Source organism: Gossypium hirsutum, chromosome A03 (genome assembly GCF_007990345.1).
Source record: "Gossypium hirsutum isolate 1008001.06 chromosome A03, Gossypium_hirsutum_v2.1, whole genome shotgun sequence".
NCBI classification, from domain to species: domain Eukaryota; kingdom Viridiplantae; phylum Streptophyta; class Magnoliopsida; order Malvales; family Malvaceae; genus Gossypium; species Gossypium hirsutum.
In genome coordinates, this window is record NC_053426.1 from 111,666,273 (window position 1) to 111,681,028 (window position 14,756).

The 14,756-nt window shown below is 33.7% G+C and overlaps 2 protein-coding genes across 8 annotated transcripts; one reads left to right on the plus strand and one right to left on the minus strand.

The window, feature by feature from the left end:
* Window positions 1-1,019: 1,019 nt before the first annotated feature.
* On the plus strand, window positions 1,020-8,238 carry LOC107927934 (serine hydroxymethyltransferase 6). Of its 7 annotated transcripts, XM_041102551.1 has the most exons (8): window positions 1,054-2,429; window positions 3,191-3,596; window positions 4,292-4,393; window positions 4,493-4,776; window positions 5,655-5,713; window positions 5,957-6,110; window positions 6,556-6,980; window positions 7,411-8,238. In XM_041102551.1, the coding sequence occupies exons 1-4, from the start codon at window positions 1,389-1,391 to the stop codon at window positions 4,714-4,716; spliced, it is 1,773 nt and encodes a 590-aa protein (XP_040958485.1). In that variant the 5' UTR covers window positions 1,054-1,388; the 3' UTR covers window positions 4,717-4,776; window positions 5,655-5,713; window positions 5,957-6,110; window positions 6,556-6,980; window positions 7,411-8,238. The 7 variants fall into 7 exon arrangements, with proteins under 7 accessions (XP_040958468.1, XP_040958479.1, XP_040958453.1 ...); XM_041102539.1 differs by having other exon boundaries at window positions 5,957-6,980; XM_041102534.1 differs by having other exon boundaries at window positions 1,020-2,429; window positions 4,493-6,110.
* LOC107927933 (potassium channel AKT2/3) lies at window positions 5,250-13,389 on the minus strand. The gene is made up of 11 exons (XM_016859061.2): window positions 12,952-13,389; window positions 11,150-11,368; window positions 8,619-8,777; window positions 8,420-8,477; window positions 7,693-8,010; window positions 7,372-7,611; window positions 6,589-6,906; window positions 6,325-6,516; window positions 6,161-6,236; window positions 5,513-6,079; window positions 5,250-5,433 (listed from the first exon to the last, which is right to left on the minus strand). The coding sequence occupies exons 1-11, from the start codon at window positions 13,188-13,190 to the stop codon at window positions 5,321-5,323; spliced, it is 2,499 nt and encodes an 832-aa protein (XP_016714550.1). The 5' UTR covers window positions 13,191-13,389; the 3' UTR covers window positions 5,250-5,320.
* Between the last annotated feature and the right edge of the window lie 1,367 nt (window positions 13,390-14,756).

The window sequence follows — 14,756 nt, forward strand, 5'->3', positions numbered from 1 at the left end:
CTAGTAAGCTTACCTTGTCTCCCTCTAATCTTATAGTTAATGTCCTTGGTTGAGAGGGATCATCTCACGAGCCAAAGACACTTGTAAACCCAAAATCTTATAAATTCGTACTTCATGGGTCAATATACACACTTTAAAAGAGATCATTTCACGAGATAACAACACCTACAAATCAAGACTTTGCAAACCTGTACTATCAAGGCCATGCCTCTAATATGGATAGAGTATCTCCCACCAACATATGGCGACAAGGCACTGGATCAAGTCACACACACCCTCTCTTGTTTTTCCTCATTTCTAGTAACTCATATTCTATTATCCTAACATTCTTATGCTCTCCAAATAAACTGTGATAACTTCTTCGTAGCAATAAAAATCCTATTGTTTTTTTTTAAAAGAGAGAATGCAAGTCAGATATCTAATCAACAAATAAATGGAAAATTTTATATCTAGGCTTCTTTATAATTTATAAAATTTTAAATTAGTAATGATTAAATTGCACTTTAACCCCCAAAAAATGAAAAAAAACTTGATTTAATCATTTAAAAATTATAAAGTTATAGATTATTAAAATATGAATTGTATTTTTATTATTGTGAAAATATACAATTTAATTTTTGCCCTCCAAAAAGTTTTCTAGTTTCGCTATTGAAGGGGATAAACTTTTTTTTATTTAACGTAAATTATATTCATTTCAACTTTAACCAATGCTCAAAACAAATGTAGGTCCAAGGGAATAAGCTTGATCATCGATTATCATACCCAAAAATAGACATGATCATGTGCCGAGACACTTGGCTCGTCCGAAAAATAAAAATATTTGGATAAAAATATAGACTTGAAAAATGAAATTGACAAAAAAAATTCATCAAATTAATTGGGTCTGAAAATTTCATATATATAAAAAGATTGATCAAATTACTTGGGCTTAGGCTTTACCAAATCCACTTGACAATCTATGCTTCTAAATGGGTTTATCTTTTTGTATCCATTCTCGTACCCAAACCGGAACAGGACTTAATAATGGTAACCGATAACTGAACTCCCCGGTTACCATCTTCGTTTAACCCATTGTCAACATGTCTAGGTTCACCCTCCCTTTCACTTGGAATTTACCGGTCCCCGTCGACACCACCCTCTTACGCAGTCACGCCTATCGCCATTCTCCTTTGTCCCGAACCTGAACCCTTCGTTCCCTACATTTTACCAATTTGAATATTGGTTTAGAGATTAGGTTTTTTTATTTTTATTTTTATTTTATTTTTTGGGTTACGCATAGAATCTCAGATTCTTTTTACATGGATTTCAATTCCGATTACTGTTCATGTTTTTATTGATTCAATCAATCAATCAAATTTTTTTATTATATATTTTGTGATTAGAGTTTCATGGACTTGTCGTCTCAATCGACTGACACGTCATCGACCCTAACTTTAGGGCTAGTATCTCCGTCGCCGTCGTCTTCTCACCGTAAGTCGATCGCCGATGATTCCGTTACCTTACAGCTGGGAACGAGAGACCCTACCCGAAGCCCTTTCCGACCGGTTCCTCTCCAACTCCTCGAACCGCATCAGAACGGGAACACGATTGAAAGGGAGCGTTGCGATGATAATGATGATGAGAGTAGGGAAATCGAAGAGTTTCGTATTTTAGGGCATCCCATGTGTCTTAAGAGGCGGAGAGATAGTTCTTCTTTGTCGTCGCCGTCGCCGACGAAGCGGATGACGGTGGAAACGGATCTCGAGAAGAGAAAAGCGGCCGTGAAATCGTGGGGTAGCCAGCCGATCAACGTGGCTGATCCTGATGTGTTCGACATGATGGAACAGGAGAAGAAGAGGCAGTTCATGGGTATTGAGTTAATAGCTTCGGAAAACTTCGTGTGCCGTGCTGTGATGGAAGCCCTCGGAAGCCATTTAACCAACAAATACTCCGAAGGGATGCCCGGAGCAAGGTATTACGGTGGGAATCAGTACATAGATGAAATCGAAACCCTGTGTTGGAAACGTGCATTGGAAGCTTTCGGGCTTGATGCCGAAAATTGGGGAGTCAATGTGCAGCCTCATTCGTGCACATCAGCGAATTTCGCGGTTTTTACTGGGTTGCTATTGCCCGGTGATAGGATCATGGGATTAGATACACCGTCTGGAGGGAATACTAGTCATGGATATTATACCCCAAATGGGAGGAAAGTTTCGGGAGCATCTATATTCTTTGAGAGTTTGCCTTATAAAGTGAATCCTCAAACTGGGTACATTGATTATGAGAAATTGGAGGAAAGGGCACTTGATTTCAGGCCAAAGATATTAATTTGTGGTGGGAGTTCATATCCTAGGGAATGGGATTATGCAAGGTTTAGACAGATTGCGGATAAGTGTGGTGCTGTTTTGCTTTGTGATATGGCTCAGATAAGTGGACTTATTGCTGCTAAGGTGTGATACTGTGAATTACTACTATTTAATAGGTGCTTTGCTTTATGTGCTCAGCTTTATGCCCGATGTTGGAGTTCAATTACATTGCTTGGTTTTTGTTCTATGCTGGACCAACGCTATATCCTGTTATTGACTATTTCATTTTACTGTTTTGGCTTCAAAATTTGTTAGCAAATCTACTTGCTTTGCTGTCGTAATCTGGAATCTTTTAAGGCTAGTGTTTTAGCAGACTTTATGTGCCGTTGACTGCTTAAACATAAAAGTTGGTATCTAAGGCAACTAATATTAACCTAAGCAACTTCAAACTAGAGCTGCAGACTACCTTTTGGGACTTGAAATGCCATTTCTGGTGCTGGTAATATAGAAGTTTGGAGATGGAGATATAGTTTCTACGGTGCTTGATGCTAATGCACTGATTGAGTTGTTTTAGTTTAGTGATTGCCCATTGGAAGTATGTTTGAAATTGAAAATCTTAACATTCATATTGATTTATCTTCCAATGGGTTTGGTATCGATAATGCAGAAGTTTATAGATGGAGATTGGATTTCTAGTTTTCTTGATGCAAATGTGCTAATGAGTTCTTTTAGGCTAGTCATTGTTAGTATGTTAGAAATGGGAAATAATGAATAACATCATTACTGGATATGCCTATGACTTTCATTTTCTTCTTATCATGTTATTAATTTTTTTAATAGTTCTAAGCTGCTGTAGCTTTTATAGGGAATTAATTCCAATACTATGGTACTTGATAATTTTACAGGAAGCTGCCAATCCTTTTGAATACTGTGACATTGTCACCTCTACCACCCATAAAAGCCTCCGAGGTCCCAGAGGAGGCATAATTTTCTATAGAAAGGGTAAAAAGCCAAAGAAGGGTGGCATGCTACTAAGCCAAGGAAATTGCAATGAGCAATATGATTTCGAGGAAAAGATAAACTTTTCTGTTTTCCCATCTTTGCAAGGTGGACCACATAATAATCATATTGCTGCTCTTGCCATAGCATTGAAGCAAGTGGCTACACCAGAGTATAAGGCCTATATGCAACAAGTGAAGAAAAATGCCCAGGCATTGGCATCTTCATTGTCAAGAAGAAAATGCAAGCTAATTACAGGAGGCACAGACAACCATTTGTTACTCTGGAATCTAAGACCTTTTGGGTTGACAGGTAGAGTGCTTCATTGACTATCTTCTTTGCATTCAAATAATTGTTTTGTATGATATGAAGTTGAACCTCCATGTCCTTATATATATTGTTTATCGCTAATGTCGACCATCTTGGCTTCATAATTGAGATCCAGGAAGTGATTATTTATTGTGTTTCTGATAATCCGTGCTTGTGGTAGATGTTTCAATGGACTGTAAGAGTTTACAAACTCTTATGGCTAGAAAAGATTACTAACTGAGTATGGGATGGGTTAATCATTCTGATTCCCTCTTTTTGCCTTCCCCTTTATTTTATGGATTCTTTTTTATCAAGGGGATAGAGGGGTTTATTGTTCTGTCTAGTGACTCGAAGTACAAAAGGTCTGACTTGACTTCAGTCAGAGAATGTATCTATCACCTCTCCATAAATCTTTTATATATATACATACATACATGTAGAACTCTTCTATGGTTTCATTGCTTCTTGTGATTGGGTAATGGTTTAAATGCCAAATTTGTTGAAAATTTGAAGTTAAGTCTTCGCTCTGCTTATGTCTCTGTTACACATATGGAACATGCACACCTTCATTTGTTTCTTTTATCTCTTGGCAACATGTTATGTAGTAAGTTCTCTGTTACTTGCTAGAGATAATACTACGTATCCCTACTCTCTTTCATGTCAGAGCACGTCTAATCTTCCAACATTTCTTTTTGTAGGTAAAATTTACGAGAAGGTGTGTGAGATGTGCCACATTACTGTCAACAAAATTGCTATTTTTGGCGAGAATGGTGTCATTACTCCTGGAGGAGTAAGGATTGGTGAGTGCAGATCTCATTCAATTAAAATTGCAGTTCCTTACCCTTTATAGAGGAGGTTTAGGTTAATAGTATGATGACTTTTCATGTTTATTTCTGGAGGTACTCCTGCTATGACATCGAGAGGTTGTCTAGAGTCTGATTTTGACACAATCGCAAGCTTTCTTCTCAGAGCTGCACATATTGCTAGTATGATGCAGCGTGATCATGGGAAGCCGCTGAAGGCCTCTGTGAAGAGTCTCCAAGAACATAAGGATATTTTGGAGCTTCGGATGCAAGTGGAGACTTTTGCATCTCAATTTTCAATGCCAGGTTTTGACATTTGAATGAATTGTGAAGGTGCCTACATACCGAAAGTTCCAACGACTCTGCAGAGGAATTGTGGGGTAAGCTGAGGTTATTTTCCTGTAACCAACCCACATCATCATGTCTTTCTATAACAGTGATTGAATGCCCGAAAATATTGCAACAATTTTGATGGTGAAGCTGCTGGTTTTTTTTTGAACCTATATGTTCTCATTGTTGCTAGTCTTCTAGTTGTGTTTGCAGATTTGTTTACAAATAATATTGAAGCCGAGAATTTTGTTCTGATAGTGGATCCAGTGTAAGATCAACAATTCGTTGATCTTGTCTTTTATGTAGTTGACTTGATTTATAAAGGATATCATGTTAATATTATTTGCAATAATTAAAGATCATTGTTTCCTTGAATGAAGTTTGATAATTTTTTGATCAAGCCATTTGAAGATTATGTTCTTAATTTCTAAATAGGGAAGAAAAACATTTCCCAAATTTTCTGACAACTGTATTTTACAATTGTATAAAGATTGTGCTTTCTTTCTGGGAATATGCACATTACTGAAAAAGCATAATCTGTTAATTGAACTTCTAAGTTTTAACTCGCTCTTATTACATATGGTTTTATATTTGTTATTCAACAATGTAAAGCTTATCATTGTCTCTAATCACTTCAATGGAATCAATTTCGTCCCCTGCTTCATCTGTTACAGTTGCATTTCTCGCATCGATCCCAAATTTTTTGCCTGTTAGAAATGACTCAAGTTAATTGCTTTACAATGAAGCTATGTTGTAGACCAGTTTATTTCAGCTTAAGTTACAAACCTGCAATGTTCCTGAGATCCTCGAGTGAATCTGGCAAACTTATTAGCTTCCCAGGCTCTATAGAACAAGATTCTTTCCTCATTAGAGGGTGGCCTTTATAAATGCTCACCCTTGAATGGTCTAATGTTCTGCTTTTGTCTAGTTTGCCTACAGTGTCCCCTTCGAGCTTCTTCAGCAGTGCTTCACTGGAAGTGGTATCAGGTACGTTAATTCGGTGGCCGATCTCTCTCTTTTCAAGCATTTCATTTAACGCTTCTGAAGAAAATTCGTATGTATTTGTATTGATGACATCTGCTCCATTCATTACAAGTAGATTAACCATGTCTTCATGCTTCTCTTTCATGGCAATCTGCAACGCTGTTAATCCATGACGATTCTTTGCATCTACGGGCAATCCATGTTTCAGTAGTTCTTTCATCACTGTCTGATCATTTCTTTGTGCAGCAAGGCATAAGAGATCACCGGCAGTGAACGGGTCGGAAACAGCAGCACAATTATATAGGACCCTAAATATCGAATGGTTCTTTGAGGATATCGCATTCCACAGTGCGGTGTTGCCATTCATATCTGCCATATACATGGAATAACAAGATACAACGTAAGAACTTGATTCATTCTCGGATCAATGGTGTTAACATAATATTTTACCTTGTAAATGTACATTGCATGCATGCTTAAGGAGTACCAGCACACAATCTTCATGCCCTTTTGTTGCTGCTATGTGCTGAGGAATGACAGAAGATATTTTCATTAATGCATGAACATTCTTTGAAACATATTGACTTGAAAGGTCAACAGAAAATAAAGCTTACCAATGGGGTTCTTCCTTTAGAATCTCCGATGTCAGGGTCCAACCTTGCTTTCAGAAGCTCATCAAGAAAAGCAGCATTGCCTATATCGGCCGCATTCAGCAAATTAATAGTGATGTTTTTTGGCTCATTGTCTTCTTCTCCGCCCTCTTCTGCTAGGTCTCCGATTTTAAGATCCTTTAGCCTTTTGTTATGCTGCAACACATTACATGTTCAATCTTTTGTCCTCTGCAGTCTGAGAACAGATACATTACATGTTCAACTGACCTGTAGTAAATTCTTAAAGATGGCTACATTATCTTCGTGTTTGGTCTGCATCGATTCAATCAGGTCAGTTGTTTTTAGCCTCAGGAGTTGAGAAAGCGTCTTAGTTCGGTATGTAAATCTTTGAGGTCTGCAACAAAGTGCACAGGTTTCTCCGAACATATCCCCAGATTGCAAGGTTCCAACAACCATCTCTCTCTCCATCTCACAATTAATGATTTCCACTTCTCCGGACACAATGATGTAAACATCATCTGGTGCTTCATTCTGCATTATTACATCCTCTCTCGGTGGGAGATACTCTGCCTTCATCTTCACGACCTGATCATTGTTTCGAGATCCCCTGAGGTTTAATTTTCTTATCCTACAAGCTTAAACTCTACATGCAAAAGCAGGTAAAAGTACTATCGATGCCCTTGTATTAGGAGTTGGATTACATTTTGCTCCTCTATAGAAAAAATGGGCAAATTAGCCCTTATACGTTAAATCAAAGAGTAAACCAGTTTTTTTGTTAGAAACTCAATTCATTTCTACTGTTAAAAGTAGTCATTGTTAGAATGAGATACGTGTGATGCGATTATGCTGTTGACCACTTTAGGTTTTAATAATAAAAATGGATAAAAGTTTTAACAAAAAGGACAGATTTGCTATGCTATTTGATCTGACGTACAATTATTAATTTGTCTAATTTTTTGAGTAAATGGGGCAAAATGAAATTTAACTCTTAATATAGGGGCCTTCGTGATACTTTTATGTACAAACAAAAGCATAGTATAGCATGCTTACCAGATGCTGCAAAATTTCCCGTGATATTCCATTCAACAGGTACACTTTCTCCATTGTTGGCAAGAACAAATGCTGGCAAATCCCTGTATAAATGGATTTTGGTAATTGTTCAATTAGTTGCTGTTGGTTCAAGCTCTCTGCCTTGAACCTCAAACACATGTAAGCCAATATCTGCTCTTTCAACCTCGGGGGCAACCGGTTTCTCGACACGAATTGTGAAGCCGCTTCGATACTATTCCTCTGCGTCATCATCAACAACGACCAACAATTCAATCAAATCTGGCATTCTGATAACTGTACAAACACAGGAGAAGCACTTACGAATTCCATGGTACGGCGAGTTCCTTCGCAGACCAAGTTTGTCATGTTACCGATTATGTAAGCGGTTAAGCCAAGGTTGAAGAGCATGTAGAAGATGATAAAGATCATTTCCATAGTGTTGACTGCATGGAGGTCACCATAACCAACAGTAGTCATGGTGGTGATGGACCAATACATGGCTGAGATATATCGGATCCAAAGGCTTGTTTCCCTGAAATTTGGATGTACTGAGCCTAGCCATGTTCTTCCCTGTTGTGGATACCTGTCAGCTAGTAGGTAGTAAAGGCATCCAGCACAATGAACCGCAAGTAAGGTCACCTGCAAAATAGTGTATTCAAAGGAATGTAGTCGCCTAGACTTAGCTGAAGCAGTGGTTAGAGTTCTTTATGGTACTTAGGTTTTATTCCGTTTATCCTTAGATGACACGGGTTTAATTTTGTTATCCCCTTCCCTTCGTACCTCCCCCAATATTGTATTATAAAAATAAAATTTCTCAACATTTAATCATCATAGTTATAATTTTGAGAGCAAATTTATTATTAGTAATTGTTTTGAAACAATTTCCACATTTATTTTGAAGTTTTAACCATAAATAATTGGGAAAAAAATTAACTAGATAGTTGTATTTTTCGGGACAATTTCTAGGGGTTGGTCCCTTTTTTTTTGTTCAAATTTGGCATTTAATCCCCTATACTTTGGAGGAGGAATGGTCGAAAACTTCACTCACGGCTAGAAGTCTAGCACACCGGATCCAAAAATAGCTGAATCTGATGTCTTTCTCCAATCTACAGAGAAAATTTATATAAAAAATTAAGGGGGTGATAAGTAATATGACCATTTCTATGATTTACTATTAGAAATGGTCAAATTCTGAAAAAAAGAATAATGAAGGATTAGATATATAGGAATAAAAGGAAGAGAAAAACCTGGTGAAAAGCTGCTTGACCCTTCTGAGTCGACAAAATCTAAGCAAACCCAAAAGGGAATAAGAGATGCCCACTCTGCTATTGCCAGTGAACAAATAGCCTAGTGCTTCAAATGGGATTGTTGATATCACATCTATTAAGAACCATGTTGATAGGTACCTATCCATTTCCACACAAACAACAACAACAACAATAATAGTAAGTCCTTGTACTCTTCACAAATTTAGAATTTAATCCCTGTACTTTTATTACTAGTAATTTAGTCCCTCTATTTTTTAGATTTCTAAATTTAAGTCCAATTGTTAACACTAGTAATTTTTTTTATTAAATTTGTTGGTGTTATATTTTGGAAAAAAAAAACTCACTTGGTAGCCATATGACTAAAAAATTGACGTTGTAATGAACCTAAATTTAACAAAATAATTTTAATAAATTTGTAATTTAGTTCCTATACTTTTATTTCTAGGATTTAGTCCTTCAACTTTTTAGATGATTTAAAAATTCAAATTCAACTGTTAACACTTGCAAAATTATTTTGTTTTGGTGACATTTTGAAATAATAATAATAAAAAACTCGCTTGGTAGCCATGTAACTAAAAAAATGGCATTGTAATAAACTTGATTTAACAAAATAATTTTAATAGCGTTAATAGTTTGACCTGATTTTGAATTTTAAAAAGTCGAGTGACTAAATTCTTAATAATAAAAGTATAGAGACTAAATTTCAAGTTTGTGAAGAGTACAAAGACTTATGACATATTTTAACCTAATAATATACCATAACAATAAGGTTAGCATATGCCATAAATCCCCGTGCTCTTCACAAGCTTGGAATTTATTTTTCATGTAGGTCCAATTGTTAACATAATTTTTTTTGTTAAATTAATTGGTGTAACTAAAAAGAATGGCACAATAAACCTGAATTTAACAAAATAATCTTAACAGTACTAACAAATAGACTTAAATTTTAAAATTTGAAAAGTTTAGGGACTAAATTTCTGAACATAAATGTACAATGGCTAAATTCTAAATTTATGAAGAATATAAGGACTTATGGCATATTTTAACCTAATAATAAGAATAACAACAACAAGAAGAAAAACACTTTATACCTTTCATTTTCTTAATTCAATCCTCCATATTTCAATATTAATATTGTGATTCTAAACTACTTATTTTTTTCTTCTAAATTTCAATTATTCACAAAATATATGGTCCTAAGGTGTATTGGAATAATTATGCATTTGGGTCCCTCGCCTTTACCAAGAATCAGATCCAGACATTTTTAACAACAATTTTTGTTGCTGTGAGAGTTATCGTTTTCTAAAGATCAAATTCATAATCATTGCAATCATGGGGCTTCTTCACCTTGGCTCTTGGTTATATGTAGGGGTGTTTAAAGCAAGTTGGGTTTGTTTTGGTTGGGGTTTGAGTTTAAATTTTTCGATATTGGATTGGTATGGTCCTTTTTGTTTTACTGTTTAAAAATAATAAAAAATAGAAATAATTTTATATTAATATTTGATATTTTTAATTAAATTTAAATAAAAATATTTTCATTTTTTTAAACAATAAAATGAGTCATTTGGGTGGTTGAGGATTGGGTTTGGACAATTTTATAAAATCGAACAAAAAGTTATAAACTAGAACTCAACATAATAAATGTACCATAAAACTAGTATATATTAAAAGCCGGGGTAATTCCCCTTTCATCACCAACTTAATGTTATATCAATCAGGTATTTTTGTCAGTCTCGCCCTTAAGTTGAGTATTAAATGTTAACTTAAATCTAGCATGGAGCATATTTTGAACACGATCAAATTGTGAACATATGCTTACTTACTGCATAAATGGTTTGGATCTAACGTGTTAAAAAATAGCTCTCTTAGATTTTAATGGCATTGTCTATTTTTTAACATGTTAGATTCAAACTATCCATACAACAAATACATACATGAAATTTGAACTGACATTTAACGTCAAAACTAATGGTCAAGTTGATGGAGCAACCCGATTGATACAATTCTGATAACTCAGTTAGAATATTTTGAAGTTTACTAATCAATTTAAAACCTGAATGATGATTTTAGGGCGTTTTGGCAATTAACCCTTCCCTTCATTTCAATAATACTTAGATTCTTAGAATGAACTAGAATGCTCTTTTTATCCAATTCAGTTGAATATTGAATATATATATATATAATATATATATATATATAAAGGTTAAAATATGTTATAGGTCCCAACACTTTTTTAAATTTAGAATTTAGTCCTCTATTTTAAAAATTTTAAAATTCAAGTCCAATTATTTTTTTGTTAAATTTATTGATGTGATATTTTGAAATTTAAAAAAAAATCACTTGGTAGCAATATAACTGAAAAAAAGACGATGTAATGAACTTGAATTTAACAAAATAATTTTAACAGTTGGACTTGAATTTTAAAATCTAAAAAAATAAAGGGATTAAATTCATAAAAATGAAAATATAAAAAACTAAATTTCAAATTTATGAAAAATATAAAAAAGTACCTGATAGCAATCTTTTTGGAGTCTCGAACTAGAAGTTGAGTTCTAGTATCAATATAAGCAACGAAAAACGTCAACACAATATCAATGGCGAAGAATAGATCCACGATGTTGTCGGCCATGTACAGTTTTCTCGGCGCCGATGAACTGAGAAATGCCACTTCGAATGGGTAGACCCATGACGAATAAAACACTAACATCACCATAAATGTTTCCCAGCACCTGCATTTACATTGCAAACCTACTAATTAATTTCTTGAATCAATCAGATTCTTCCATCAGTTTAGTTATTGATTTAGGGTTTTAAATGATGGTTCAAATCTTACATGAAGCACGGTGAATTAAAAGACGTGTTCATAGAGTAGGTATAGACACGTCATAGTAAAATTTTTAAAAATTTTAAAGAATTTAATGAGATTTGTTTAAAAAAATTGGGGTCTAATTAAAATTGTTGTAAGACTAATGAGAATCTTAAAAAAAAAACTAAAGGGTATACTGAGAAATTTAAAAAAAATTGGGAGGATCTAATTAAAATTTTTTGAAAATTAAAAAATTTAAGGGAGAAATTGAAATTTTCTAAAATTTTGAGGGGGACTTAAGCCACCATAACCGTCTGCTTTTGAGGCACATGTTTTACAATTTGGTCATTGAATTTTAAATATACTCTATGTTAGACTTTTGACATTCAATGTCTAAGTTAATGGCTAGGGCTTATGAAAGGATGAAACTGATATAATATTTATTGATACTTTTAAGGACTTAATTAAAATTTTTTGAAATGTAGGACTAATTTAAAATTTAAAGCATAATTTGAGGATGTAATTTTTTATGTTTATCACTTTTTGTTTCGTTTTTTTTCACTTGCTTTTGGCATAGACTTTCCTAAAAGTATTTTTTTTTAGCATAAAAGAATGAGAATAGTTGATATTGGTTGCTGGCATGTTGCTATAACTGATTTTATTTAACAACTATATATATAATTTTGTATAATTCAATAATAGTATAAATTATTAAAAATATTTTTTATTTTTATTTTTCATTCAGATGATATTGCTATAAAGTTTTTTTAGATTCAATAAGTAGGTCGAGGATATTATATATATGTTTTATAAAATATATTAAAAAAATTAATATATAAACAAGTGAGATACACGTCATTAGGAGCGAATTTGAGGGATAGGCGGGCTTAGCCTCAAATGAGAAAAATCGTCATATAAGTCTCTAATTAAATTAAAAAATAATTTATGATAAAATTGTATTTTGAACTCAAAAATTAAAAAAAATGTTTAATTTCCTAAAAAAATGATGAAATCATAAATTAATACATTATAAAATAATGTTTTAATCTCTCAAAAATTTATTACTTTAATTCAAATCCCTCTAATGAAACTTTAAATTCACCCCACTGATCATGTTTTCAACCATGCTTGTGATGTTTAAAAACCTCACAAGCTATGTATCAAATAATTACCCTAACAAACGTCAACATTTTGAATCATTAGCCATAGGTATTCATCCCATACTCACGATGATCTAATAAGAATTGTCTGCTAATAGTTATCGTGTGAAAGTAATTTGCTCTAACCAATAGTCCGTGAATTATAAAAAAAAATTTTACCCTAATAATAATCTCCATTTAAGTTGAGTGTATTTTAACCTTCAATATCTCAGCACATGCACCTTTTTTGTTGATCTAACCAAAACAACATGAAAATGTGCATGCTTATGTAACAAAAGTAGAACATAAGCAAGTTTTTCATGCACCTATAGTTTCTCATATGCCCCCCCCCCAAAAAAAAACATACCTGTATGTTGAATCCATGGGAGTAGTGACCCATCCCTTGGAGTCTGTTTGATTCTGGTTATAGCTTGAAACACCCAAAGGAGGGATTATAAACTTGGACAAGTTCCTCAAACTAAGAGGATCTTCAAGCTCCGATTGTGGAGTAGAAGTACCTTCATCAACTTTGGCACCTTTTCCTTCATTTGGTTGCTTAACTTTCTCCATGGTAGAGTCAAAGCTCATTTCTTGTTTGGTTTCCATTATTTTCTTTTTCTAATTGGTTGAAAGGGTGTGGTTTTAAAAACACAAATGAAAAATGATGATAGTGACAAGAGGATTCAATGTTGGAGGGGTTTGATTTGTTTTTTAAGAGTGGGTGTGTGGGGATTTGATTTTTGAATGGAAGGGAGAAGATGGGGGGAGGTGAGAGAGAGAGAAAAGGCAAAGGGTCAAAAAAATGAGTGTTGTACTAAGTGAGTTTGGTGTTATTATTGTGGGTATGGGAGAGGGTATTTTGGTGGTCCTCCTTTGATAAAATAAAAAGGAATTGTTTACGTCTTTTATGGTAAAGAGTTGGTTACATATTAAAAATTTGAGTTTAAATTTTATACGAGATGAAAGATGAGTTAAGGAGTATCAGAATTTGTGCTTCAATAACTTCTCCATACTTAAATAAAAAAAGAGTGCATTGTAATAATGGTTTGAACAAGCAAGTGTTTCTATGGAGTAATGCTAAAGAAGGTAAAGATGCGAGGGTGATAGTTGAATTTAAGGTTATGTGCAAATGGAGATTGTTTGAAAACTACTTGTTCTCCAAGTGGACATTGCTTAGCCGCTAGCCGATTATTGCTAGGGTTTGGATTTTTTGGATTTTAGACCTATTTATATGATATTAAAAATAATAATATAATAAAGAAGTGGCCATGAAACTGAAAAGAAACCTATAGGGAATAATACCCTTTCAACAAATGAAAATGGGTGTTTGCAATGAAAACCACATACATTGATTGATTTAATTTGTGCTAAAGATAATGAAAGAAAATTGGTGGGTTTTTCAATATTTATGTGTATATGAAAGGGGATCGAGGAAACAAAATTCCTCTTCCCTTTGTTCGTGCCCCTTTGTATGCTCCAATAATTTATTGATATGTACATCAATAGATTACAGGTAAATTAACTGGGATATGCCGTCGATCACTTCTCCTTCACCGGTTTACTTCTTCTTATATCAATTTCGATGTACATGATTTCTCTGATTAGGATGCCCACAACTTGAGATGAGCAAGTAGATTTCAAGAAATTAAAAAAGATTTTAACTGGAAAAAAAATAACGTGTAAGAAAAATAAAAAAACAATGAAAGCAACTCTTCAAATTCTTCCCATCAACAATCCAACATAGAGACAAATATTACAATCAATACCTTGAAATTTTAAATATAATTTGAATTCGAAAAAATAAAAAATAAAAATAAAAGTGAAGGAAATTGAGAATTCCTCGTAAAAGTTTCACCTGACATGGGAATACTGTTTCTGTCCATAGATAAAAGGAGAAAGGGAAAAACCGAAAATAGAAAGGAGTTTACACAAATACCTATCAAAATGAATAAATTAAAAATATTTATTAAGAGAAAAAAAATTAGGATATAAGGAGAAATGAGCAAATAAAGGAGAACGGTGAATCTCAATTAATTTGCTTATAATTTATTATTCCACGTGTCTATAAATGATTGGAGGTACGTAAAGAGACACAAACAAAGAGGAAGAAAATTTTTGTTTGGATTAAGGGTAAGTCATTGTCTCCTTTTTTGATATAATGTAAGACAATGG

What these genes read in the sequence shown, in the direction of transcription:
- LOC107927934 (XM_041102519.1), top strand. Translation starts at nt 1,389, where the DNA reads ATGGACTTGTCGTCTCAATCGACTGACACGTCATCGACCCTAACTTTA. An exon ending in AAGACCTTTTGGGTTGACAG is followed by an intron (nt 3,597 to 4,291) that starts GTAGAGTGCTTC and finishes TTCTTTTTGTAG; the next exon opens with GTAAAATTTACGAGAAGGTG. An exon ending in TCCTGGAGGAGTAAGGATTG is followed by an intron (nt 4,394 to 4,492) that starts GTGAGTGCAGAT and finishes TTATTTCTGGAG; the next exon opens with GTACTCCTGCTATGACATCG.
- LOC107927933 (XM_016859061.2), bottom strand. Translation starts at nt 13,190, where the DNA reads ATGGAAACCAAACAAGAAATGAGCTTTGACTCTACCATGGAGAAAGTT. An exon ending in GGTGTGCTAGACTTCTAGCC is followed by an intron (nt 8,011 to 8,419) that starts GTGAGTGAAGTT and finishes ACTATTTTGCAG; the next exon opens with GTGACCTTACTTGCGGTTCA. An exon ending in TCTTTAAGAATTTACTACAG is followed by an intron (nt 6,517 to 6,588) that starts GTCAGTTGAACA and finishes AATGTGTTGCAG; the next exon opens with CATAACAAAAGGCTAAAGGA.